At 37.2% G+C, this 25214-nt stretch overlaps 5 protein-coding genes across 7 annotated transcripts; 2 read left to right on the top strand and 3 right to left on the bottom strand.

Moving 5' to 3' along the window:
* Window positions 1–90: 90 nt before the first annotated feature.
* LOC111801900 lies at window positions 91–4253 on the bottom strand. 3 transcript variants are annotated; one of them, XM_023686123.1, is made up of 5 exons: window positions 4168–4246; window positions 3034–3710; window positions 1786–2827; window positions 1374–1599; window positions 91–536 (listed from the first exon to the last, which is right to left on the bottom strand). In XM_023686123.1, the coding sequence occupies exons 2-4, from the start codon at window positions 3650–3652 to the stop codon at window positions 1413–1415; spliced, it is 1848 nt and encodes a 615-aa protein (XP_023541891.1). In that variant the 5' UTR covers window positions 3653–3710; window positions 4168–4246; the 3' UTR covers window positions 91–536; window positions 1374–1412. The 3 variants fall into 3 exon arrangements, with proteins under 3 accessions (XP_023541891.1, XP_023541893.1, XP_023541890.1); XM_023686125.1 differs by lacking the exon at window positions 91–536 and having other exon boundaries at window positions 1109–1599; window positions 3034–3673; window positions 4168–4253; XM_023686122.1 differs by lacking the exon at window positions 91–536 and having other exon boundaries at window positions 1109–1599.
* A 5840-nt stretch (window positions 4254–10093) lies between these two features.
* LOC111802392 (transcription factor SPEECHLESS-like) lies at window positions 10094–11921 on the top strand. The gene is made up of 3 exons (XM_023686738.1): window positions 10094–10548; window positions 10639–11238; window positions 11698–11921. The coding sequence occupies exons 1-3, from the start codon at window positions 10153–10155 to the stop codon at window positions 11761–11763; spliced, it is 1062 nt and encodes a 353-aa protein (XP_023542506.1). The 5' UTR covers window positions 10094–10152; the 3' UTR covers window positions 11764–11921.
* A 1045-nt stretch (window positions 11922–12966) lies between these two features.
* On the bottom strand, window positions 12967–14246 carry LOC111802710 (probable WRKY transcription factor 53). The gene is made up of 3 exons (XM_023687176.1): window positions 13945–14246; window positions 13726–13854; window positions 12967–13606 (listed from the first exon to the last, which is right to left on the bottom strand). Exons 1-3 carry the CDS (start codon window positions 14244–14246, stop codon window positions 12967–12969), a joined length of 1071 nt encoding a protein of 356 aa, XP_023542944.1.
* Window positions 14247–15381: 1135 nt separating this feature from the next.
* Window positions 15382–19499, top strand: LOC111802761 (RNA polymerase sigma factor sigE, chloroplastic/mitochondrial-like). Its single transcript, XM_023687252.1, has 6 exons — window positions 15382–15589; window positions 16036–16771; window positions 16869–17015; window positions 17157–17393; window positions 17981–18244; window positions 19048–19499. The coding sequence occupies exons 2-6, from the start codon at window positions 16088–16090 to the stop codon at window positions 19243–19245; spliced, it is 1530 nt and encodes a 509-aa protein (XP_023543020.1). The 5' UTR covers window positions 15382–15589; window positions 16036–16087; the 3' UTR covers window positions 19246–19499.
* Window positions 19500–21004: 1505 nt separating this feature from the next.
* LOC111802262 (abscisic acid receptor PYL8-like) lies at window positions 21005–23778 on the bottom strand. The gene is made up of 3 exons (XM_023686561.1): window positions 23342–23778; window positions 22227–22442; window positions 21005–21650 (listed from the first exon to the last, which is right to left on the bottom strand). Exons 1-3 carry the CDS (start codon window positions 23465–23467, stop codon window positions 21438–21440), a joined length of 555 nt encoding a protein of 184 aa, XP_023542329.1. The 5' UTR covers window positions 23468–23778; the 3' UTR covers window positions 21005–21437.
* Between the last annotated feature and the right edge of the window lie 1436 nt (window positions 23779–25214).

The following is a 25214-nucleotide window of genomic DNA, read 5'->3' as shown; positions in this document are numbered from 1 at the left end:
AGATACAGGCAACATGACAACATAAAAGATAGCAATAATCACAGCATAGATTCCAAAACAAGCCCTCAAAACAGCCATCTCTGTCTCTCTGTTCAATCCAAAATGCCCTTTCTTCCTCAATAAAAGACAGAAAAACAAGAAGAACAAGAACAAGAAGAAAATTGAGAGCTGTGAATGAGGATGGCTATGGAGGGATTTGGGTTTAGTACTGTTTGGGTTTCAACTGCTAAAGTCTTGGGAATCCACGCCAACCCATGTGAGTCTTCATTCTCTTTCTTTCTCTCTCTAAAGATTCCTTCTTTTTTATGCTGCTTTGCTGGATCCTTAATTTACTTTACAAAAAGACAGACTGTAAACTGGTACTTGCCTAATTCCTTATCTGCTTATCTGGGAAGCCACCCCTTTGCTGGCAACGTTTTCCCTCTATTTCCCTATTTTTGGCTTCTTTTCTCTGCCAACGCCCTTTACAGCAATCTTGTGGCTGTGTATGATTGTATTACATTTAAACATGGTCCATGCTTTCTTCCATTTGTCTCCTATAATTCAAAATTCTAAGGTTCAAAACCGACAAGAGAATGTTTTGAGTACAATCATAAATCTACAAACCAAATGTAGATTACACAATTCTATGTTTGTGTGATCTATTCATTAGCATAATTCAAATACGAGTTAGAACAAAACCGAACTTCCTAACTCGAGCTTAGTGAAGCAAGAGTCAAACATCCAGTTAAGAAATCAAGCAATTTCACTTGCACCTTAGAGTCCTACATAACAGTCCGTGGAGCCGTTCTTCTTGAGAATAAATTCTTGTTGCCAGTTCATTAGAGTTGTGATTGTTCGAAACCATTCTGTCATCACATGGGTATCTTCATAATAACTACCAACCACAATCATTGTTCTTCAACAGAGATTCTTTTCCCTATTCACTGATTAACTTAAGAACAATTTATAAGACTTTTAGCATCCTAAGTAGATGGTGCAACTAATACTTTTGAGAAATGAACCAAAATATTTTTATTGGAATAGGAGAATCAAGGGCTCATACAAAAAACTGTAAAATATTTTCTTTTTTCAAAATTATTTTTGAGAATTGTAATCAAATAACTTATTTACGATGCTCCAAAACAGGCCTCAATTTTCTTTGTAACATATTGCCATAAAGGGTACAGAATATACAACGTAGACCTCTCCAAGGTAGTCGATAGAAATATATAATCATCCTATATACACAAAAACTTACGATGAGATTCACAGGTGGTCTATCAATATAGCTTTCCTCTTAACAAGTATCCAACATAATCACACTCTACGCTATTTTCCAACAAGATAACCATTTTTTGGAGATGCTTCAAGCAGAGGGTTTTGAATCTTACATATGCATTTGTTTAGCCGGTGGAATCAATGAGATAATGTCATGCTGGTAGAAAGAAAGGATCTTCTTTATTTCCATATATCTCGAACAACTGCTTGGAGTAATGCGTTGCTAACTTTCTGCAGAGGTTAATGGCATTTGGGTCATACTCCTCCAACTCTCTAACAGATTTGTTGAGATTGCCTTGCGGATCGCCGTCCGTGAGGAACTCAGCCAACCTAGTGCCCCTGTAACAGACATTAAAGTGAGTGAGCAAAATTTATCAAAAAACTTATTTTGGTATGAACTCGCTCCCTTCGCGTGCCAACAATATGCCCAACTTCTTAGATATAGATCTTCCGTGTTTGTTTTCCCTCGTTGTATATGATAAAACGTTTATCCAAGAAAAAGTGAAAGAAGGTTGGAAATCATACTTGATAGCATCAAACTTGCTGAATCCTCTCTTGTTAGAAAATAATGATTCTTTACTAACTTTTTCCTCAGAAGTTTGCTGTCGATAAAGAGCACACACAGCCTTCATACACAATTCAGGATCCTTACCAAAAGCTGCGAGCATATCAGCCTCATACTCCCATTTCAACTCCTTTTTTCTCCTCCCTAGCTTAGATATTATCTCTTCATACCCTTCACTGCCATTTGATAAATCTTCTGACTGAGCGCTTCCAACATCTGAAGCATCGGAGCTGTCAACAATAAATCGATCCAAGCTTTCACTCTCAGTATCTTGCTCTGACACAATATCTTCCAGTTCATCTTCAACATCCTTCATTCCATTATCGATATTAATGATTTGGCTTGCAGGGTATTTCTTTCCACTTACTTTCTCGTAGCAATGTCTTAATGATACTAAACGCCGCCTTGCAGGGGTTGCACTATCCACAACTTTGTCACATGCAGAAGTAGTAGTAGCAGGGCCATCATTCAATTCTAAGCTTACTTGTGTATGGTTTGTTTTCTGAATTGGCATTCTCTTCAATTTGCAGATTGGAACATTATCATCATCATCAGTTTCAGTGTCGCTCGTTATAATATTAGAAGCCCGTTTCCTTTTGGGTGTAGAATTAAAGATGAAATCATCACTAAAAGCTTCCATAATTTCCACATTTTTCGTACCACTCAATTTGTTTTCATTGCTTATTTTCTCCTCAGAACTAGTACATCCACATCCACTTAAATCTTGAGCTGCTGAAACACATTCCTCATTCTTTTTCTGATTATTAGACGATTTGGCAATAGTCGGTTCATCATCACTATCCTCAATGTTAATGATACCATATAAAGGTCTAGAAACAGCTGGAGTTAATGGTGCCATCTTTTTTATGGGGCTCTCTTCTTCAAGATTCAACTGTTTTCTAACTTGATTTCCATGCTTGAAATAAGATTCTATACAACGGGATTTCTTCCCTCTCTCAAGGGAAACAGTATGATGGTGTGGTGAACCATTTGGAGGTGTTCCTATCATTAGAACATATCCACCAAACACAGAAGGAAAAGAAATGGTTAGAAAACAGTCAACCTGAATTAATTAGGTCAAAGTCTTCATGGCTACTCATCTAAGATATTATATACTATGATCCAATCCTACATATCATTGAAGTGTTGAGTGGTCGTCTTATATGGTATTGAGTGCGAAAAAGGAAAAAAGACGAGATAAGGAATACCTGCTTGCAAGTCTCTAATATCTTTACGGAGGGAATGATGGTTAGAGGCCACGCAATCCAAAACACGAGCTTCGGGACTCAAGGGTGATCCAGTTCCCCCTTCAAGCCTCCCAGAAAGCACTGGCCCGTCATCTTCGAGAACAAAACTTTCATCCAACTTCGAGATCTTAATCTCCAATTTTTTGAACTTATCTTTCCACATCTCAGCTTCACTTTCAGCCTTCTTCTTCTCAACAGCCAAAACATTATTCTCAATTAGAAGCTGAACAACCTCATTTTCCACATCAGTCTTACCAATTAAATTCACAGCTCCTTTGTTTCCATCCTCAAAACAAATTGGCTTTCCATCTCCAGCACAACTAACCTGCTGCCCCGGTTCACGACCCTTCTCCATCCGAACAGCTAGCTCTTCTTCAATTGCTGACTTTTCTGACTCCAAATTCTTCAATTGGCCTTGAAGTAATTCACACTCAATCTTCTTTGTCTGAATCGTCAATTCTAACTCTTCACATTTCTTTTCAGCTCTTTCACACCTCAATTTCAATTCATTACACTTACATACATCGCTTAGTTCTACTTTATGTCTAACTTCCTCCACATCCATCTTCAAATCCAACATAAGCACATAAACAAATCAACTCTGAAACAAATAACGCCACCACGTTTCAATTGCATACCTGAGTTGAATATATTTAAAAAGAAGGATCAAAACCAGCTTAGAAGTCAAAATTATATTTTGTCAGCAATTTCTCTGTTTCCTCGGCAGCAAAACAACAAACAAAAGCGACAGACAACCAAACCACCCCATTTCCCAAATTAATACATCTTTGAGTTTCAGGGTTTCAATGAATTCATACGAGGCAAATCTCTCCGAAAAAATTCGATGTATTTTTACAAGTTCCCAGTACCAAAAAGGAATTATTTTATTTCAGTTTCAGATTCCTTTTTCTCCCCCGGGTTTTCTAGGCCAAACACGATAGAACAAAAAGAAACAACAACGAAATGCTAAAGACAAAGAAACGTAAACTTAAAAATCAAATGGAGCCGGTCAAATTGGAAATGGGTATTTAGGGTTACAGAAATGGTCTGATTGCAACAAAAGCTGGAAGAGTTGAAGAGCGATCAGGAACTTACCGGTGTCGCCATGCTTCGCAAAGAAGGAAGGTGAATTGTCCATTTCCCCGCGAAACCCCTTTTATTTCTGTATTTTGACAATTATACCCTTCCCTTTATTAAAATGTTAAAAAAAATATAGGTCTATTTATATGTAAACGAAGCATGGGGAGAGTTTTTTACTCTCTCATGATTTCTGGATTTCCCATTTTGCCCTTCTTAATTTAAATATAGCTATTTATTTATTATATTAAAACAATATTTAAATCCAATCTTCACACTTTCTACTAATTCATGCATATCTGAATAATAAATATCATATTAAACATTATTTGAATAAAGGTTTTAAAATCTACGCCTTTATTATCTTCCATTTACATACAAATTAAATTAATAAAAATATCCGTATTTATTTTAAAAAAAATTATCCCAACCTTCAAAAATTTCAAATATATCTTTAAACTTTTAAAATTATCCTTAAATTTTAAAAGTTTCACAATGTTCTAATATGTTTAGAAAATTTCTTATTTCTTTTTACTGATTTTTTTAGGGAAAACGTAATTGGCAAGCGGTCATATGGCCTCGTGAAGTGTCAGTCGTGTGTTCGGTTGAAATTTGGCAAACTTTCATATTTTATATATAGACTTAACTCTAGAGCCGCATGCCAAAAATCATATAAGAATACCGACTTCTGAGGTTATGATTGTGGTTCAGGGTCCTACCCACCCCTCTTTGAGCTTGTCTTCGACGCTTGTGTCGTCATCGATTGAAATTTAGTGAGCTTTCATTTTTCATATAGACAAACTTAACTTCAGAGCCATATGCTGAAACTCATATCGAAACCCTGACTTTTAAGGTTGTGCTTGTGGTCCAGAGCCTTACCCGACCCTTTACAAGCTTGTCGTTGACACTCATGTTGTCATCGTTTCCTGCAATCTTGCTTATATATCAGCTGTCTTAAATGCACGCTCTTCTTGATATGATGCACCATCCTCCTCGGTCGCATCATGGTACTTATTTGTCTCGCCCCTCACATAACCAAATGGGCACCACTTCTTATATGTCCGACAAAGTTGTGATGCTCGGCTTACTCTATCAGGCACTCTTCCAGCTCCTAAGTTTTTCGCTGGTGAAAGGCCTTCAATTCAGCCAAAGAATGGGATCCAATTCTAAAGAATGGTTCAGAACTCACTTAGAAGAAATAGAAATAGAGACGATCAAAGTAGTCTCGTCAAAGGTGACTCAAGTGTCAAACAAAAGGGGTGTATTTTGTTTAAGGGCTCTAGAAAAGAAGTCTAGCCTCCATTAAGAGCAAATGGTTCGATATTGACCAGCGAAACCTTGTTATTACATGTCATAAAAGTGGCTGCTGAGATTGTTAAGCAGAGAATGGAAGGGCGAGAAGGTGTTATAACTGGATCACTACTTGCTGTCTCAATGGTGTTATCATCTCTTCATTCATAGGCGTTGTCAAGTTTTTCTTTTTTTCTTATTTGAAAATGGTTGCTATATATGGATTGAAGATGACAAGGTTTTGAGAAACAAAAGGCTTAAAGGTATAAATGTCGTTGTTTAATGACTCTATGGCTGCACAACTTGAAAGCTATTCTGAACACTACATTGACATTCCAATTGCTGTGTTCAGAGCCATTAGTGAACCATAAAGACCAGACTCAAAAACAGACCTCTAATGGGTACTAATAACTAACTTTTTAAAACCTTCTTTCCCCATTTTCTCTAATGCATTTCTAACCCTTTCTTTTGTTCACTTTACATCCAATTTTATACCCATCTAAAATTGGCTAACCACAAAATTTAATGAAAACATATAAGAATATTAGTTCGAAATAAGTTGTTTTATCTAACACGGAGAAATCTCTCTTCACTCTCTTCTTCATTTTCCGTTTAAACAAGCAATCTCTGTCTCGTACAAACAAATCGCTTCACCCTACCAAATATTATCTCGATTTTACAAATGTGATTAAAGTTGAAAAAAAAAAGAAGGGTTCTTGTCACTTCCCTTTGTGAAGTTAAAAGCAGCTAGGAACAGAGATTCAGTTATGTAGAGAGACAAGATAAAGGTTTTGTATGATGTGAACTTTAAGAAAAAGATGAACAATAATGTTTGGTTGGCACTGTTTGATGTCAACAGTAGAGACAAAAAAGGCATACACAAGAACAGTTAAGACATGCGATTGAATAGAGGACTTTAAGCACTCTCCAATAACACTCACTGGACACTGCAAGCAACACTGTTTATCCAAACCCTAAATTTCTTCAAGTTCCAATGGCAGAAGAAAATAATTTTTTATTTTTTTATTTTTAAATTTGAGTATTAAATATGAATGATCGTTCTCACAGGACCCACGATCCCGATGTACAAAGTCTAGAATACTTCAAATTTTAAATGCTGAAATGTCNTTTTTTTTTTTTTTTTTTTTTTTTTTTTTTTTTTTTTTTTTTTTTTTTTTTTTTTTATTAATTTAGGAGGAGATACTTTCGTCGACTATCAATGATATGCTTAAAGTGTTCTTCCAAACGCTTAATAGTCTTTATATAGTCTTTCACGTACACATCTAGATCTACTCATCAAAAACAGTTTCCCTCCATCTCTTTCTTGTATTGGGCCTAAATCCTCGACCCCATTACATATACTTGGGAACGTACTGAACAAAAGATGAACAATTAATATGATATGATCATAGATCTAATGACGTAATTGATCCTGAACTAATTTGTTGATGTTTCATCCACAAAGTATGAAAAGTGTCAAATATTTATTATAGAAAAAAACCTAAAGATAGAGGGTTGAATAGAAACTCAAACTTCAAAAGTTGGGAGACAAAAAAGGGAAAAAAAAAACATGTTCCAAAGATTGAATCAAATGTCTAAATGTTTAGGGGACCAAAACCGTGTCTTTTTTGGGAAACAAATGACAATAAAGCCAAGATTCACCCAAACAAAGAGAGATAAAGAAAAATAAATGAAAAAAAGTGATGAAAATGGACATTTTGGTGGTAGAACAATAGATATTTGGAGGAAGAGGGGGCACAAATAAGAAGAAGACATTCGTTTTGGTGAAATGGGTGAAGGTGGGTGGGGCTAAAACAGGCATAAACTCACCCAACTACCCAAAACCTGACGGGTCATTGCTCACTAAATGAACAAAAACTAAGCCCTCAATTCAAAAATTTTGTCTTTTACTTTCAAAAATCGTACCAAAATTAAAGCAAAGGACATTGTATTGTGTTAGATTCATGTTTGTCTTTTTTTAAGAACACACAACCTCTGCTCATCATAATGCATGACAACTCCCTTTTCTCAATCTCTTTTTTAACTTACTTAAAAACCCGATTATTCAATAAAAACGTCGATACGGATTCAAAATTTTACAAGGTCGCGTCGTGGAAAGGTAAAAATAATAATGTCAAGTAGGGTCTTTAGTGAAATTGTGAGAGGGCAAGAAAGGGCTAGAAAGATCCTGCATTTTGTCCACCCTCTAAAGCTTTACAAATAAAAGTTATGGTCCTACAACCTTTTCACTCAGCTACTCCACTTAAACACTTTCACTCATACACCAACATTCTTGTCCTTATGTTTATTTTTCATTTTTACCTATGTTTTTTTTTACCATCATCATGTTCTTGTCTTGCAAATTTGTAAGCTTAACTTCTTAATCTTCAATAACTAAGAGAAAAGTTTGGTTTTTTGTTTCTTTTTCTTCTTTGAAATGATATCAAAAGGGAGGGTTTGTAAGTGAATGATATATAGATGTCGAATTGAATAAGGAAGGAGGGAAGTACTGCAGCCTTCCAACGGTTAAAGGACATGAATGGAGACAAGTCATCCCATATGGGACATCCAAATCTAATATGCAATCAACATTGTAGGACCCAGCTCCACGTCTGACACCTGTCCGATCACGGCCACACACAATTCCCGAGGTTCTCCGAGTTCTCTCCGAACCCTAGAATCACGAAACTAACTTAAACACCTTACAAAATAACCGTTGAATATACGTTTAAGTTTGACATGTTCGATTTCTAGTCGTTGTAGGTTCTTAATACTGATTTTAAATTCTCTCTTACATCTAACGGTATAAAATCGTCTCGAAACTCAAGGTTTTGTAGCGAAAGAAGAAGGAAGGAAAGAGGAAGAAGGGTTCTAATTAATGGTGGGAGAGTAATGTAAAGCTCATACATTTCGTGGGTGTGTAATGAATGAGGGATTCAGATTGGGAAATGAATGAAGTTTTTAGAGAGAGAGAAAGAGAAGGACCCATTGGGCCATGCAATTTAATATGTTATAATTATTACAACTTGGATTTATATTTATTGAAAAAAAAAAAGTTGTTGTTTTTAAATTTTGTCCCACATTCCACATCCAATCTTAATGTAGCTTGTTATGTTCATATATGTACAAAGTTGGTAGCTTTGTTGCTTCTCTTTCTCTATATTTATTATGCCTTTATAAAGTCCATCATACAGATGCTGTGAGTATGCTACGTATCGATATTAATGAACGAACATCCGTTTTATTATCGTTCGTTCGTTCTTCGTTATTGTTCTTACAAGTTTGTAATTTTGATTAACACATGGGTTAGGACTCAAAATTTGGCTTAATTTTTGTTGTTAAATTGGATTATTTGAAAAGAGAGAGAGAGAGAGGGTTGGTGAGGATGGTAAATGAGGAAATTGATGGATGCTAGAAACAAAGGGGAGTGGGGAAATTGAAAACCTGCAAGTTGTGTTAGTTTTGTTACAAATATTGAATACCATATTACTTAAGTCGCTTTCTTCTTTATTGTAATGTGTCATCAATTTCTGAACCTCTTTCAATGTGCGCACAGGCACGCCATCTCCGTGCCTCCTCTCTAATACATACATCCTTCTCCCTCCTCCTCTCGGGAGCATGTGATAATGGAGATTCGAATATTTAACCTTTTTGATACCATAATGAATTAAATTATGTTCAGGTTGACAATAATATTACTTAAACGTGTTGGATGATTTGAAGTTTAGTTATATAGAAGGAAGATCAGAATATGGCAAAAAGAAGACAAGAAGTAGGAGAAAAAAGGCATCTTGAAAAGTGAAAACAATCTAGACGTGCCATATACATCGGTTAGAGATGGGAACGAAACATTTCTCATTAGGGTGTGAAATTTTTTTCTTAAAAGACGCATTTTTAAACTGTGAAGCTGCGATAATATAGCTCAAACCGCTGAATTGGCTTTTTCTTGTTGCATATTGTTGATCATAAACTCTTTATTAAGCCCTAAATTGATCATATTCTTGATCATAGTGCAAGTGAATATACATACCATTTAGATTCCAAGTCCTAGCCACCACAAAAATCTAATTAATGAACAATTTTTTTGATATTTCATGTTTTAAATTGGTAAAAAATAGAAGTGGGTTTTGTGTATAATCAAGTATAAGATAAGCAAAACACAAAGTTCTCAGCTTTAACATGTTATTATTAATGAACTCATAATGATTAGGTTGATGATGATGAAATTATTATACCACAAATGGTGTCCAATCTGAGTGTCTCGTGTAGTACAATGGTACAAGAAGAGTTAAGGTTTGAGAAGACGGGACGTGAAAGCCAAGCCACCGATAATGTAAGAACCAAATTTGTCAAAGAATCTAAAACCAAACCACTTGGAATTCCATGTTTATAAGAACCCTTTTTTGATGTTCTTCTTGTTCTTCATATTTCAAGGGGTTTGTCCCTGCTGGCCGTCTGATCCTCACACATCCAACGGTGAGTATTTGAAGAGAGGTAATAACTCAGAAAATGGTGTTGATGGTGACACTTTAGTCCCTTTCATACTCTCCCTCCTCTTATTAACTTCCTCTTAGGCCTAGCCATCCTTTCTTGGTCCTTACAATATATATATTTTCCTCCATTTTCTTCTCTATTTGTGTCCGCCACTTTTTCAACAACAAAAATCCAAACTTTGTGTTTCTTTGGCTCAAGGGAACACAAACATACACCACCATGGTTGCTAGTTTAGCTCAATTTTTCCAACCAAATCAAGAATTTGTCGATAATACAACTCCCCATCTCCAAGGAGATGACCTCTTCAGTATCTTTGAGAGTTTGGAGAGTGTTGCCGAGTTCACTATGATCGCGGACGATATCGAACCAACCAAAGACGGCGAGGAGACCACAAGCTTGGTCTTCTCCGAGACTGAGCTCGAGGCTTCGCCGAAAACAAAGCGATTGAAGACGACTACGACAACGACGATGGCAAAGGCTTCTCCCTTGGAGGAAGCAAACCCTGATGGAACTCAAAGAATTTCCCACATTACGGTGGAGCGCAACCGTAGGAAGCAAATGAACGAGCATTTGTCCATCTTGAGGACACTCATGCCTTGCTTCTATGTCAAAAAAGTAAGCAATATCAAAAATGTGTTCAAATTTTTACTCTTTTTTTCGTAAGGGTTTTGTGAATTGTTGTTGATTGTGACGTTGGGATTTTAGGGAGATCAAGCTTCAATAATTGGAGGGGTGGTGGAATACATCAAGGAGTTGCAACAAGTTCTTCAATCATTGGAGGCCAAGAGGCAAAGGAAAGTTTATAGTGAAGGGTTGAGCCCTAGGGTAGTTTCAAGTCCAAGGCCTAATTTACAAATGAGTCCAAGAAAACCACCACTAAGTCCTCGCCTTAACTTGCCAATTAGCCCAAGAACTCCACAACCCACTAGCCCTTACACCAAGCCTCCAAGGTTGCAACAACCTCCCACCGCCACCGCAAGCAGCGGCTGCACCACCAATATGGCTAACAACAACAACAACAACAACTCATTAGAGCCATCCCCTTGTAATTCATCTTCAACCACATATTCCTCCATTGACAATGCTAACAATGGCAACAATGATCTTGTGGCCAATTCAAAATCAGGCATAGCTGAAGTTGAGGTGAAGTTCACAGGTCCAAATGTGGTTTTGAAGACAGTTTCTCCTCCAATTCCTGGGCAAGCTGTGAAGATCATTTCTGCACTTGAGCACCTCTCCCTTGAAATTCTCCATGTCAAGATCACCACACTTGATCAAACCATGATTAACTCTTTCACAATTAAGGTATACACAAACAACAACAACAACACCAATAAAGTTTCAAGCTTTCTTCCTTAACTTCATAACCCATTAAGTAATTCTTTGTTCTTATTGATTTTAAGTTGATCAAACTCAAAAATTTCATCTGGGTATCTGAAAAGGAAAAGTCTTTTTTCCCTTATATGTGTTATATTTGCTTTTGTGTATCAAAACTTTTAGCACAAGCACCAAAGCACTCCATTTCTTGGCATGTTCAAGGTTTGTTTAGGCTCACAGATGGCTTCCATGCATGGACAAACATGGCTCGAATTTCAGAGATGAAATGGTAGCTCTTTTGCATGTTTTCAGAGGAGAAAGCCCTCAAATTTACGCCCAAATTTGGATCTTTTTTCTTGTTTTTTGTTGCTATCTTCCATGATGATCTTTAGTTTTGATAGCTATGATGATTGTAATATGGGTTCTTTTTGGTTCTTTAATTTATAGATTGGAATTGAATGCCAACTTAGTGCGGAGGAACTGGCTCACCAAATTCAGCAAACATTCTGCTAATTGAAGGGTTACTTAATTGCTTGCATGGAGTTTCTCTCTCTCTCTCTCTCTCTACTTTCTCTCTCTACAGAAAAAAAAAAAAAAAAAGAGTACGGAGCAGAAATAAAGGAGGAAGTGGGGGAGGGATTGTCATCACTACCCATTAACCAATTAATGTAACTCTCTTTTTTGTAGATTCTTTTTTCTAAGTTATAAACTCTTCATCGTTCCTATATTTTAGTTGCTCTTTTTCTCATCAAATCATCTCTAATTCTAACCTTAAAATTTAGTATCTCTTGCATCTACTATCATATAACTATATTATCTACTTGTTCTAACATGTTTTAACTATATTATCTACTTGTTCTAACATGTTTGACATGCTTTATAGAAAAAATTTAAAGAATTCTTAGGATTGAATCATTCTAGTAATATTCAACTTAGAATATTAATAAAACTTATATAATAAATTATTAATTAATTAAAAGTGAAAGAAGTGATATTAAAGGGTCAGAATCATACTACATCAGCTAGCCTTCTGATTTTGACGATACATTAAGAAAATCTTACAAAGATTTGTGCGGGTTTCCTGTTATGGCCCATCCATAATTGGCCTATTGGTATTCATACAAATTCAAGCTAAATTAATTGGACTCTTAAAGTAGGTAAGAGCTAGACACGGGGTGGTGTGTCAGTGAGGATATTGAGCTTCGAAGGGGTAGATTGTAGGATCCCACATCGATCAGGCGGTGTGCCAGCGAAGACGCTAAGCCCTGAAAAAGGGTGGATTGTAGGATCCCACAACGATTGGAGAGAAGTTCGAGTGCCAATGAGGACGCTGGATCTTGAAGGCAGGTGGATTGTGAGATCTCACATCGATTAGAGAGGGGAACGAGTGTCAACGAGGATGCTAGGCCTTGAAATGAGGTAGATTGTGAGATCCCACGTCGGTTGGGGAGGAGAACAAAACATTCTCTATAAGGGTGTGGAAACATCTCACTAACCGATGTATTTAAAAACCTTGAGTGAAAGTCTGAAAGGGAAAGCTCAAATATGACAATATTTGCTAACCTTGGGCTTAGGCTATTACAGTTGGTATCAAAACTAGACACCGGGCGGCATGCCGCAAGAACGCTGGGTCCCAAAGGGATTGGATGGTATAGATATAATCATAGTGTGTATACAAAAAGATTGTAAGAACTCTACAATACAAACTAAGGAGATTTAGGAGAAGAAAGTTGTGTTGTCAAAAGTGAAACTTGGCTCCATTTGAAGCTCACCAGATGGGAAGTCTAAGCCAAGAGTTCGAGAGTTTACACCTGAAGTTGGTGATGAAAATATCTCAGGTAACTCAGATTTCCTTGGCTGCGACTCTAACTTCTGATTCCCAATAAATCCTTCACTCATCTCACTTGAGGACCCAGAGAAATAGCTCACCCCAGAACCACACTTTGTTGGGGACAAAAACGAAGGCGAAAACTCTGTAAAGTTCATGTCGACAGTTGATGTCGACTCGATGCGGTCTGCAGCCTCGTAACTTGATGTGGGATCGTAGCTAAAAGGTGGGAACAATATTGGTTCATGAACTGTGTCAAGGTTTTCCGTTATGATTCTTAAGGATGCCCATGAGTTCAAGAGAGCATCAGGTGATGTTTGTTGGCTTTGCACCAAATTTTGATCAATTCTACGGTTTTGTTGCTGAAACTCTGGTGCTGCAGGTGTAGTACCAAGGTTGGACACTTGGCTGCAAGTATGGTTTCCTCGATATGTGATTTTGAAGATAGTCGGATCGTCATCGGAACGTTGAACTTGTTTGGTTGCTACACAACCTTGGAGGTTCCTACGTGTGCATCGGTAATAGCCTCTGCATATGAACAATGCACATAGTTGCTTCAAATCAATAACATGATTATCGTCAACTTGAGCATAGCTCAACTCGTTAAGAAATATACCATCGACCCTCAATCAAAAAGTAAGTTATACCTGGGATGTTTGGCACCAAAAATCCCCTTTTGACCGTATTTTCTCCAAGAAAAGCCATCATCAAGAGAGCCTTCAAGGGCCATTCCTGGAGTAACTTGGAATTTCAGTGTCCAAGTTGGAAGAATGTTCCTACAATTATATGCATAACTGTCTCAAAAACTATGAAAATTTAACAATAGTTCTGATAAAGAGTGTTTTTTCTTTGTTCAAATCAGTTACCTTTTACGAGAAGCAGCATTTGTTTGGGCAATATGGTCAGAGTCTTCACTCCTTGGATTTGCGTTAAGAGAGGAAGGAGATTTAGTTGAAGAGAGCAATGACAGCGCCTTCTCATATGAAGATAAAATCTTCTGAACCAATAATTCTACACCATCATATGAAGAAGAAGAAGAAGCAGCAGCAGCCATGGATGAAGTTGAAGGTCTCACATTGAGATGAACTCGGAGTTGCCTCGCAAATTCCTTCCCTTTAAGCAGCTCATTTTGAAGATTCTTCCGCTCCCATTCCCCCAAGTTCTCCATTTCCAAAAGTGGGAATCAAAGTTCTGAAATTTGATGAAGAATAGAAGGCAAGGCAGCCAGAAAACACACATAAACAAACTAACAGAACTCTACCTTAAATATACACATAATGTAGTTTTAAACCAAACAGGGTGCTTCAAAGGAAGCTAACAAACCAAAGAATGGTGTAAAGAAGCAAAGACTTGAAGTGGGGTCTGAGAAAAAGTAGGCAAAAAGGAGTTTTTACACTTGAATTTGCACAACTTTTGGGTGATCAAAGGAAACAAAAGTTGGGGATGAATGAGCAAAGGAAGTGTGAATTGCGAAGGTCTGATGAAGGAGGAGGAAGAAGATGGAGGGCAGTTTAAAAAACAAGTTTGAGAATCTTTTTGAAGCCAATGGAAAGGAAGGGGAGATAGTTTGACTTAGATGAGTTTTCTTCAAAAGGAGACGAGTCTTCGGTCGTAGATACATTCCCTAGAAATTGGTTTGAGAGATTAAGTCCAATTTTGACCGATTCCACTTTTGAAACACAGAGGGAAATTAAACTTACAAAGGAGACTTACTAATTTGTGTTAGAAACAGATTGTCCGTCAACTTTCATGGTGGAGCCCTCGAACAAAGTACATCATTTGCTCGACACTTTAGTCACTATGAGTATACATTCGAAGCTCACAAGAAAGTCACTATGAGTATACATTCGAAGCTCACAAGACATGACTAAGTTAAGATAAAAGCATGACTCTATCTAGTAGAAACAACAAAATCTCCACACTAACATGATATTATCCAGTTTGAATATAAGCTCTTTTGCTTTTTTTCAAAAGTTTGAATATTATTTATTTATAAAAGAATTTATTGTGTAAAAGTAATAAGAAAACAGATACAGTTTGAAAAAATTAAATAGTTATTAAGTTAGAAAAATAATTGAATGGTTGGGGTTTTAAGCAACGTGTAGAGCTCGAAACCAATGCAAAAGTTGGGTTAAAACTCCAAAGCCAATTAGAACCACACGTCTTTCACTTGCATCATCCATTAACTTTCCCAAAAATATATTCTCCTCCACTCCTCAGCTGCCACGTAACCTCTCATATTATTCACCCTCTGCTCCAACACCGCCACGTCACCCTGGCAATTCTAGTCCACTTTCCTTTCCCTACCTTGCTGCTTTCTTCACCGTGGATTGATCACAAGGCCCTGCTATCGCAGTCCATTTCTGTCGAATAAAAAGTGAGATTGTTTTGTGGACACAAAAATTCATGTATTTAGTAGACTGTCATTTTAAGCTTGTTCCCTCTGATTCTGGGAGCCCCAAAGGAAATATTGAAGGAAAACAAAATTGTGCTTTACCTTGGTCTTTGAAGGTTTGTGTTTCTCAACTTGGATTTCTTTTTCTGTTTGTATTAGTTGAATCTTTGAAGAATCTTGTTGTTCTTTGTGGGAAAATCGGGAACTCCTTCAAAAAAGTGCTTTTAGTTGCAAATGGTTGAACTTTTGTGTGTTTTTTTATCATCGTCTTTCAGTTTAGGATCCCCCACAACAAACCCACATGAGTAAACAAGTAAAGTTTCAAGCTTTGTAATCCTACCTTCTTGAAGTTACTTGTAAGGAAAATGTTTGTAGCCATGTCCTAAACTTGAAAAATGGTAGCTATTTCTAAAGGTGAATGCACCGATAGGGATGCTTCTAAGATTTATGCTAACCACTTGTTTGATGAATTGCCCATGAGGGAGAATGAAGATTTTTGGCCAATGCATACTTGAAGTACAGGATTAGAGTGATAAGAGATACATTTACCATTTATTTGCAGGTTGCAGGAGCTTCTATATTGATTTCTTTTGCTGTTCTGAAGGCTACTTGGTATGGGAGTTGTGACTGTTTCAAGCTCTGCAGCACGATCTCCTCTTCGGCTGGGCGCAATATTCTCCAATCACAATTCGTCATCGAAAAGACCATCGATTGTTGCTTTTAAAGTGGATAAGCACACTGACACTACTCTGGTCTCACCTCACGAGCAAGTGATCCTGCCTGTGGAGAGTAATAACAGAAACCAGAAAAGATCAGGAAAAACAAGCAAATCTTTGAAGAGAGTTAAAGCTGTCTTTATTGATGAAGCTACTCCCTGCACTTGGGATGTGGATTACTATGAGGCTGCTGCTAAACTTGAAAACATATTCAAGCTTAGCTCTGTGACAGAGGATACCGATGTGGAATGTGAAGATGGCAGACCGAAAAGACGCCAGCAAAGGAGGAAAAAACCAGACAAGAGACCAGGTGATGGCATAGTCAGGAACCATACTAGGAGGATTAAGCGACTAGATCTAGACAAGAGGATAGCATTGAAAAGTAACAAGGAGGACAAAGCAACTCCTTCATTAAGGAAACAAAAAGATACTGTAAGTGAAGCTGATGAAACTGATGATCTTGTTAGAAACTACCCTGCGTCAACTGATATGGTAAGTTTGGACTGGAAAAAAATGAAGATTCCTCCTGTTCTTAGTTCATCAGAGCATACCCGTTTGTTCAAGTTGGTTCAACCAATGAAGGTGAGGCTTAGGAATTCTGATGTTGTAAACAAATTTGAATGAAACTATGAAAAGTTATCATTCTTGTTCACTGCCAAATAACGTTTTCCTCTGTTAGGAACTTATTCAAGTACAAGAAGAGCTGCAGAAAGAGTTGGGAAGAGAACCAACTGAAGGAGAATTGGTCGATGCAACAAATATGAATGTAATTCAAGTGAGGAGGCAACTGGAGGTTGGTCGTGCTGCCAGAAACAATCTCATCAAGGTAAGAGTGGCTTCCTTCCACAATTAAAGCATTATTGCTTCAGGCTTCTCTGATAACACGTCAGAAATATAATGGCATACAAGAATGTGACCAAGTTGTGAAAAGGGTGGAACTAATGATTAGATTTTACATCTGTTGCAGCATAATCTTCGCCTTGTACTGTTTGTGATCAACAAATACTTTGAAGATTTTGCAACTGGTCCAAAATTTCAAGACCTTTGTCAAGCAGGTGTCAAGGGACTCATGACAGCAATCGACCGCTTTGAACCAAAGAGGAGATTCCGGCTATCAACTTATGCTTTATTTTGGATAAGACATGCTATTATTCGGTCAATGACTCTCTCAAGCTTCACACGTGTCTCATTTGGACTCGACTCGGTTGGTTCTTAATCCACTTTGGCTTTTTCATTCCTTCATTTTCTGTAAGGAAATGGATTGCTTGCGTTCATTAATCATCATTATGCTTTTCTTCATCACATCATACTGTTGTTGCTGTATTGAACAACCAAAGAAGTTGTCACCTTAAACAGAGAAGAAACAAAGAGCAATAGAATAAGGGAATATGTAGACTTTGAAGGAAACCTAAAAGTTCATATTGAGAGCATGATCTTGACATCTCTAAGATTCTAGCCACTGTCTAAAGGGGAAGGAAGGTTCTCTTTCCATCTAGTTGTAATTCAAAGAAGCAAGTTTACCACTCTAAGTTTAGAAGCTCTGCATTTGAACAAACTGAAATAGCAAAAAATCACGCTAGAGTAGCTGGATACTCAAGGAAGCAAGCCATAAATCATCTAGCGACCATTTGAGGTAGACTGCAAGAGTTTTTGAGAGATTCATATTCACATCATAAACAGTTGAATAGATTCTGTTCACTTTGTTATGTTTTGAATCTAAAACATCGTCTAAACGATACTTGGTGCACATGATGGCATGGATTATTGAGATTGGACCTTTACTTAGTGCAGGTAAGAGTTGATATTCAAAGAGCTAAACTTGAGTTATCATGTGAGCATCATAGATTACCAACAGAGGAAGAGATTATTGCAAAAGTTGGCATCTCGCCTGAGAGGTACCTAGAAGTAATGAGGGCTATAAAACCAGTTTACTCTCTCCATTCTAGGCACTCGACTACATCAGAAGAGTTTATCAATGCGATCACTGATGTAGAAGGTACTGGAGGTGACAACCAGCGGCAACCAGCTCTTCTGAGGCTTGCTCTTGACGATGTGGTAATGTCTCCGTTCAAATCTTGCAGCATGTCCCTTTTCCCTCCAAACCACTACGTTAATCTTCTTTGATAATTTCTTAGCTTTTGAACATAGCCGGAGATATATCTCATCTTTGCTTCCATGATTTAACTTGTGAAATATATTTGGTAAAATGTCTTTTCATCATGAATGCTTGGTTAAAGGCATCGTAGCAGTATGGCACACACTGCTTTGCTTGTTTTAGATGCAACTCATTTGCTCCGCACTACACTTATTTGTCCAAAATCAACGTAAAAGTAGTCTATTTGTAACAACCAAGGCCACCGTTAGCAGATATTGTTCTCTTTGGGCTTTCTCTTTTGGGCTTCCCCTCAAGGATTTAAAACGCTTGTACTATAGAAAGGTTTCCACACCCTTATAAGGAATGCTTCGTTACCCTCTCCAACCAATGTGGAATCTCACAATCCACCCCCTTGGGGGCCCAGCGTCCTAGCTGGCACACCATTTGGTGCCTAACTCTGATACCTGTCTCTAACATACGCGTTTTAAAATCTTGAGGGGAAGCCCTTGAAGGGAAATCACAAAGAGGACAATATCTGCTAGCTACGGGCTCGGGCTGTTAGACTGTTAGACTTGCATGGACTTTCCTTTTGGTAGATTTCGTAGGCATTCCTGACTTGGGATTACTTTGAACTCAAATGGTTCTTCATATCAGTGGATAGTAGCTGTCCTTTCTGCTGCATCATTTGATGGAATGCTTAGAAATGGCGTATTCTGCTGATATTTATAATTCTTGATGACCTGATCCTAGAACTGTCTTCCAGCTTGATTCTCTTAAGCCAAAGGAGAGCTTGGTGATCAGACAAAGATACGGTCTTGACGGGAAAGGAAACCGAACATTAGGTGAGATAGCAGGAAATCTAAATATTTCAAGAGAGATGGTGCGGAAGCACGAAGTTAAAGCTCTGATGAAGCTCAAACATCCTGCAAGAGTGGATTACCTTCGTCGGCATTTAATCTGAATCGATGAGAACCTCATGCTTTGTTTCAATGATCTTGTAGTCTGCATAATTTCTTATGGCCAAAACATCTCAAGGAGCAAGAGATTTGTACCATATATTTGTAACTATGATTCATATTTTGCAGTACATTCAATTGGCAGATCTGCTACTTGTAGGCACAAGGGAGTTTGATAGGAGAAGAATAGCAATTAAAACACAGGAATGGTTGTACCTTTGTATACATATATGTGATAAAAATATCTTATACTGTTTATTGACTGTTTTCCAAGTTTTTTTTTCTGCAAAAAGGATTCATAGGAAGAAAGAAACTCCTTTAGCTATCAGTATCAGAAGGAAAATGGACACGAATGACTTAATCCGTTGAACTATACTCATATGGATGAATAGACACATTTGAAATGACAAAGGCTAGTTAGTTACCAATACAGTTCCTATTTGGAATTTTCTTGCCTTCCCTAATGGGGATTTCATTTCTTTCCCCTAAGAATTCAGCGGTTTCTAATTTGGAGACATCATAATTAAAGACATTGGCAGTTAAGTATCAGAACTAGGATTTGGATGTTCAGGAATAGACTTAAAACTAAGTTCATTTTCATGGAATAGCTTGATACTTTTTGTTACATCACATGAATTAGATTTATGTTCAAACCTATATGCTCTATGTCTGATGAATTAAAGTAATAGTCAAAACCATTAAAAATATTAAAGTCACTATAGCCTAACACATTGATTGGAAATTGTGAAAGTCAAACCATTATGATCAAATTTACTTCTTATAGAAGAGAAAACTATCATGAATGGTTCACCTTAGCATTGGAGTGGTGACTTATTCAAACAATTCCAAAGGACTTTGGATTTAATGAGAGAAATTATTGGAGGAAGTTGGGTAGCAGTTTTATATGGTTGGATATAGAAGAGAAATTGTGAGATCCCACCATGGTTGGTTCGAGAGTAGAACGAAGCATTCCTTGTAAGGGTGTAAAAACATCTTCCTAGCAAACGCGTTAAAAAATCGTGAGATTGACAACGATACGTAACGGGCCAAAACAGACAATATCTATTAGCGGTGGGATTAGGCTATTACAAATGGTATAAGAGCTAGACACCGAGCAATGTGCCAGCGAGGACGCTAGGCCCCTAAGGGGGGTGGATTGTGAGATCCCACGTTGGTTGGAGAAGAGAACGAAACATTCTTTATAAGAATGTGGAAACTTCCTCGCTAGGCCCCTAAGGGGGTGGATTGTGAGATCCCACGTTGGTGGAGAAGAGAATGAAACATTCTTTATAAGAATGTGGAAACTGCATTTTAAAACTGTGAGATTGATGGCAATAAGTAACAGGCCAAAGCAAATAATATTTGTTAGTGGTGGGCTTGAGTTGTTACGGATGGTATCAGAGCCAGTCAGAGCTAGACAGTGGGCGGTGTGTGATGTTGGCCTCTAAGGGGGGTGGATTGTGAGATCCCACACTGGTTGAAGAGAACATAACATTTCTTACAAGAGTGTGGAAACCTCTCTCCCAAATGCATTTTAAAACGCGAGGCTGACGGCGATACATAACAGGTTAAAGCAGACAATATCTATTAGCGATGAGCTTAGCCTGTTACAGAAATTAAAGACATGACAACACCTCACTTTATTCACAAGGCAATTATAATCCCAACATAAGTCTACTTTAGATGATAAACCAGACGATTCTAAATCGACCATCAACTTGATTGTTACTTAAATGATGCTTGATTAGCTAACAAACATGGACATGGTGATAAACTCGGCCAACATTACGTGAAAAATAGAATTTCCACCAACAAACAGACAATACTTAAAATCCAAATACGGTTTGTCCCAGTTTGACTGTCTGAAACTAGTAACCAAAATAATTAACGAGTGTACTCATAATGCCTCTTCGTGTGTACAACCATAAATCCTACACTACCTAACCAAAATCCTGGACACTAGAGAAGAATAACTTCTATACGTCTTATTCATGAATGGGTGTTGAATTCCTTTATAAAGACATGAGGTGCTTCAGCCACGGAAGACAGCAGCCTATAATTCAAAGACAATTAACCAGCAAAGTGAACAAGTGTGAAATGTGTATATGAGAGTAGTACTACTGCCAGTCTTGGTGCGTAATATCACAGCAAATCTTGCCCCCACCATTCTCCATTCATATCAATCTTTAAAGTTCGCTTAAACCATAGGCTCAGTCCAATCCTGAATAGCAAGCCGTTCTGAGACATCAGCAAGAGATTTGAGATTGCATTTGATTAACGTCTCTACAACGAAGCACGTCTCATCCTTTGTGTTTCCTTCAGGAGTGTCCACCACAAATGACTCAACCACAAGAGTCCCTGGCCTTCCATCTATGATCTCTGAATGGAGGGAAATTATTGAAGAGTAGTTCTGAAAGAAAACGAAGAAGAAAGTTGGTTGGATTATGCATCATAAGGACCAATAATCAGCACAAGGTATTCTTCGAATAAACGTTTCACCATGCCCTATCTCATTAGACAACTTCTATCAACAAAGGGTGACGATTAGTTTCAATAAGAGAGGCCTTCCCATTGTAGCTGCAAATGTTCAAATTCCTACTCGAATATGCCCTCCCCAATCCTGAAAATGGATTGTCCGTCTGATTTGAATTAAAAATAGCCTAAGCCGGTAAAGTGATACATCAAGGATGTCCAAAGAATTGAATTGGAGAATTTCATCCTCTGTTAAGAACACATGCAATTACCCAAGCTTGATCCATCCATCAGTTAAACAAATTATTCTCAGTTAGGCGCTCTAGAGTTCCCCCAGAATTTAACCACACCCAGAAGAGTTTTTAGAACTATAACCTATATAAGATTTTGTAGACAATGCAACTTGTGAATGCGACTAATGTGTGAAAACAATTTAAAATTGAGAAAAAGTATTTGTGCGGCAATACCCCATCTAAGTAAATAGCAATCAGGCAATGGAAAAAGAGAAACTTACCCTAAGCCTGTGATCACCACCAACTATCCTGATGCTAAGAATATGTTTATCATCATCAAGAAGTTCCAACCTTTCGGTGCTTGTGGTGGCAGGGAGCCCAGACTTGACATCAACTTCTCTGAGACTTCCAATCTCAAGATTCCCCTGCACTACACACCTGCTTATAAATGGCTTGTATTTTTGGGGCTGGTCAAATCTTCTCACCAAAGACCAAACCTGATGAGAACTAAATTAGAACGTGGATGTCGCCAAATAAATCAGATGCACGTGATAGATCTCTCAAAATAACCACATTTCGAAAAAATATGATAGTGCAGTTCTATAGTAGTAGAAAATTGATTTCCATGTCGATAAAATTTTGATTTTCTCCAAGTTTCATTTCATTTTTTTCTAATTACGAGTATTATAAGCTAGTCATTCACCTTGACATACACATTTCCAGAGACCTCATATGCGTACTATTGTCCAATGAAGCGAAAAATGTAAATAATCCACTAAGCCTTCCAAGTTAGTGCCAATATCCAAAGAAAGATTGGCAGAATACTTGGGACTGTGTATATATATATGTATATAATTTTCGCAACATAGTTGGGCAAACAACCCAACTACAGACTACAAAAACAAGTAAACAAGACATAGGGAGGAAAGTGCTGAATATATATTGAAAAGGTAAGGTTTTTCTTAATCCAAGAGATCAATTCTTTTTTGGGGTTTAGTGATTTAACAAGACTAAACAATAAACTAAATGCTTACAATTACTGTCTAGTACTCTGCAGAAACAGAGATAAGCACTAAACAGAATTGATTATTATATTTCATACACGAAACAACAAGCCAATGGAAATACCCCATAGATCTCTGGTAAACGCTGCGACAAAGAAAACGCACTAAAAAAAATTGAAGGGCCCAAATTTTGAGGCTGAAAACACCGAACAAAGAGTTATAGTCCGATCCACCGAGGATTATCCTCTTCAGAATTTACAAATATGGACGTCAAAGAATGAGAGAGAGAAAAAGCGTATGTGGCTCATGTAAAACCCATACCCAAGGAACAGAAATTTCACATATGAAACAACCATATGAAAAGAGAGATAGATAAATGAAAGAAATCATACAAGGGGAACAGGAGCTTTGATGCGCTTGATGAGCACGGAGCTGCACTGATTCTCAGCAGGCTCGTGGCTGTGGTGCCTCCGAATGCATTCCCTCTCCAAGCTGCTGAATCCACCGCTACCACTCATTTTTTAAAACTAAGCTGAGGTAGAACAAAAAGGCAGAAACCAAGAGAAGCTCAAACCTAAAGAGGGCTCATGGTTAAGAATCGGGAACAGAGTGGAAATGGCAGTCCGTCCGTGTCATCTGAGGTTAGAAAGCGGAGGGTGGATCGGAATTGAGGCGGAGGTCAGATGACCGGAGATGAGAAAACGACGGGGAAAAGTGTGGTGATTGAGTTGCCTGGTGCATAGGGAAGCAGACAAGAAATAACCTCAAGTTTCTCTATCATCCTCTCATCTCATCTCATCTCATCCCTTAAAACATATAATAAAACCAAACAGCAAAAGGTTGAAATATTTATTATTATAAGATGAGAGCCATAAAATCTTGTGATAATTTATTGTTCTTCTCCCCAATTATTTATTTATTTATTTCTTTATTTTTCCTTTTTATATCCACATTAAAAGAAAACCCTAAATTTACTTTTATTAAACAAAACTTAGCATAAAAAATTAAAAAATATATTTTAAACAGAATTAAATTAAATGTGACAAAGCTAATAATTCAATAAAAATCAAAGTTACATCATTTATTTATTTATTTATTTATTTATTTATTTATTGCTGTTTATTGAGTTGTCATTTTCAAATATGATCTTTGAGATCATTTTGTTTCAAGTTTTACCCTTTTTTAACAAGAAGACCTTAATAGTTGGTTGGTTTTGCCTTCCTCAAGGGGAGGGGCATCTTTGATATTTTGTACATGGAAAGTATATCCATAATCTTTTACATATTTTTTAATTTACTCCTATAAACTAAAATAAATAAAAATCCAATAAAATAAATAATTGTTAAATTTTGTTCATTTAAGCTAATATTTTCAATAATATATTTGGAGTCGAAAGAAATGAATTTTGTAGACCGATGAGTCAAATTTCTTGGTTTGAGTTTCTCGAGTGAAGTAGCATTTCAACGACATACTTCATGTTTAAGAACTTCCCTTTCCTTATTTTGGAGTGCATGCCATCAGTAAAAGAAAAGAAAAGAAAAGAAAAGAAAAGAAAAGAAAAGAAAAGAAAAGAACAGAAGGAAGAAGATGTGAATTTGGAATTTGAAGGGAGTGATAATGGCAGGCTTTGGCTGAAAGTTGGGTTTCTTGGAAGGAACAAAGTGCCAAAAGAAAATACGGCTTTTCTCTTCTCATCTGTCATTTTCAACCAATCACAATGGGATGCCTAAGCAATTCCACAATCCAGTTTTTTGACCGCCAACCCTAAATAATACCCACCAATACCAACCACCCTTCTTCAGTTTTGTACTCTTTCCCCCATTTCTCAACTCCATGCATCATTATGTTCTAACCCAAACTCCTTCATTGGTCCTTTTAAAACCTTCTTATCATTCTAACCAATACCCTTCTGAACCCTTTCTAGGGACCAACAACAAACTCAAACTTATCCACAACACCCATAAGTGAAATATCAATTATTCTAAACAATAACGAACCCAAATGGGTTAACACTACTTTACATATCTACCAGCATAGTGTAGTTTAGTGAGTCGGGCATCAATGTGGTGGTTCAATATCTAACTCCAATAGTTCCTTTAACTCAAAAAGAATACGTGTGTATACTATTTACACGTGGAAGCAAACCTAACTCGAGGTTTATAGATGGGTTTGGAACAAAAATAGTGAAACCATTTACTAAAGTTAATTTGAAATATCTCCTTGTGTACAGAAAAGAGGCAGGCGAATATCATTCTCATAAGAAAT

The sequence above is a fragment of the Cucurbita pepo genome, chromosome LG09 (assembly GCF_002806865.2).
Source record: "Cucurbita pepo subsp. pepo cultivar mu-cu-16 chromosome LG09, ASM280686v2, whole genome shotgun sequence".
NCBI classification, from domain to species: Eukaryota; Viridiplantae; Streptophyta; class Magnoliopsida; order Cucurbitales; family Cucurbitaceae; genus Cucurbita; species Cucurbita pepo.
This window is presented reverse-complemented; position numbering and strand designations above follow the sequence as displayed.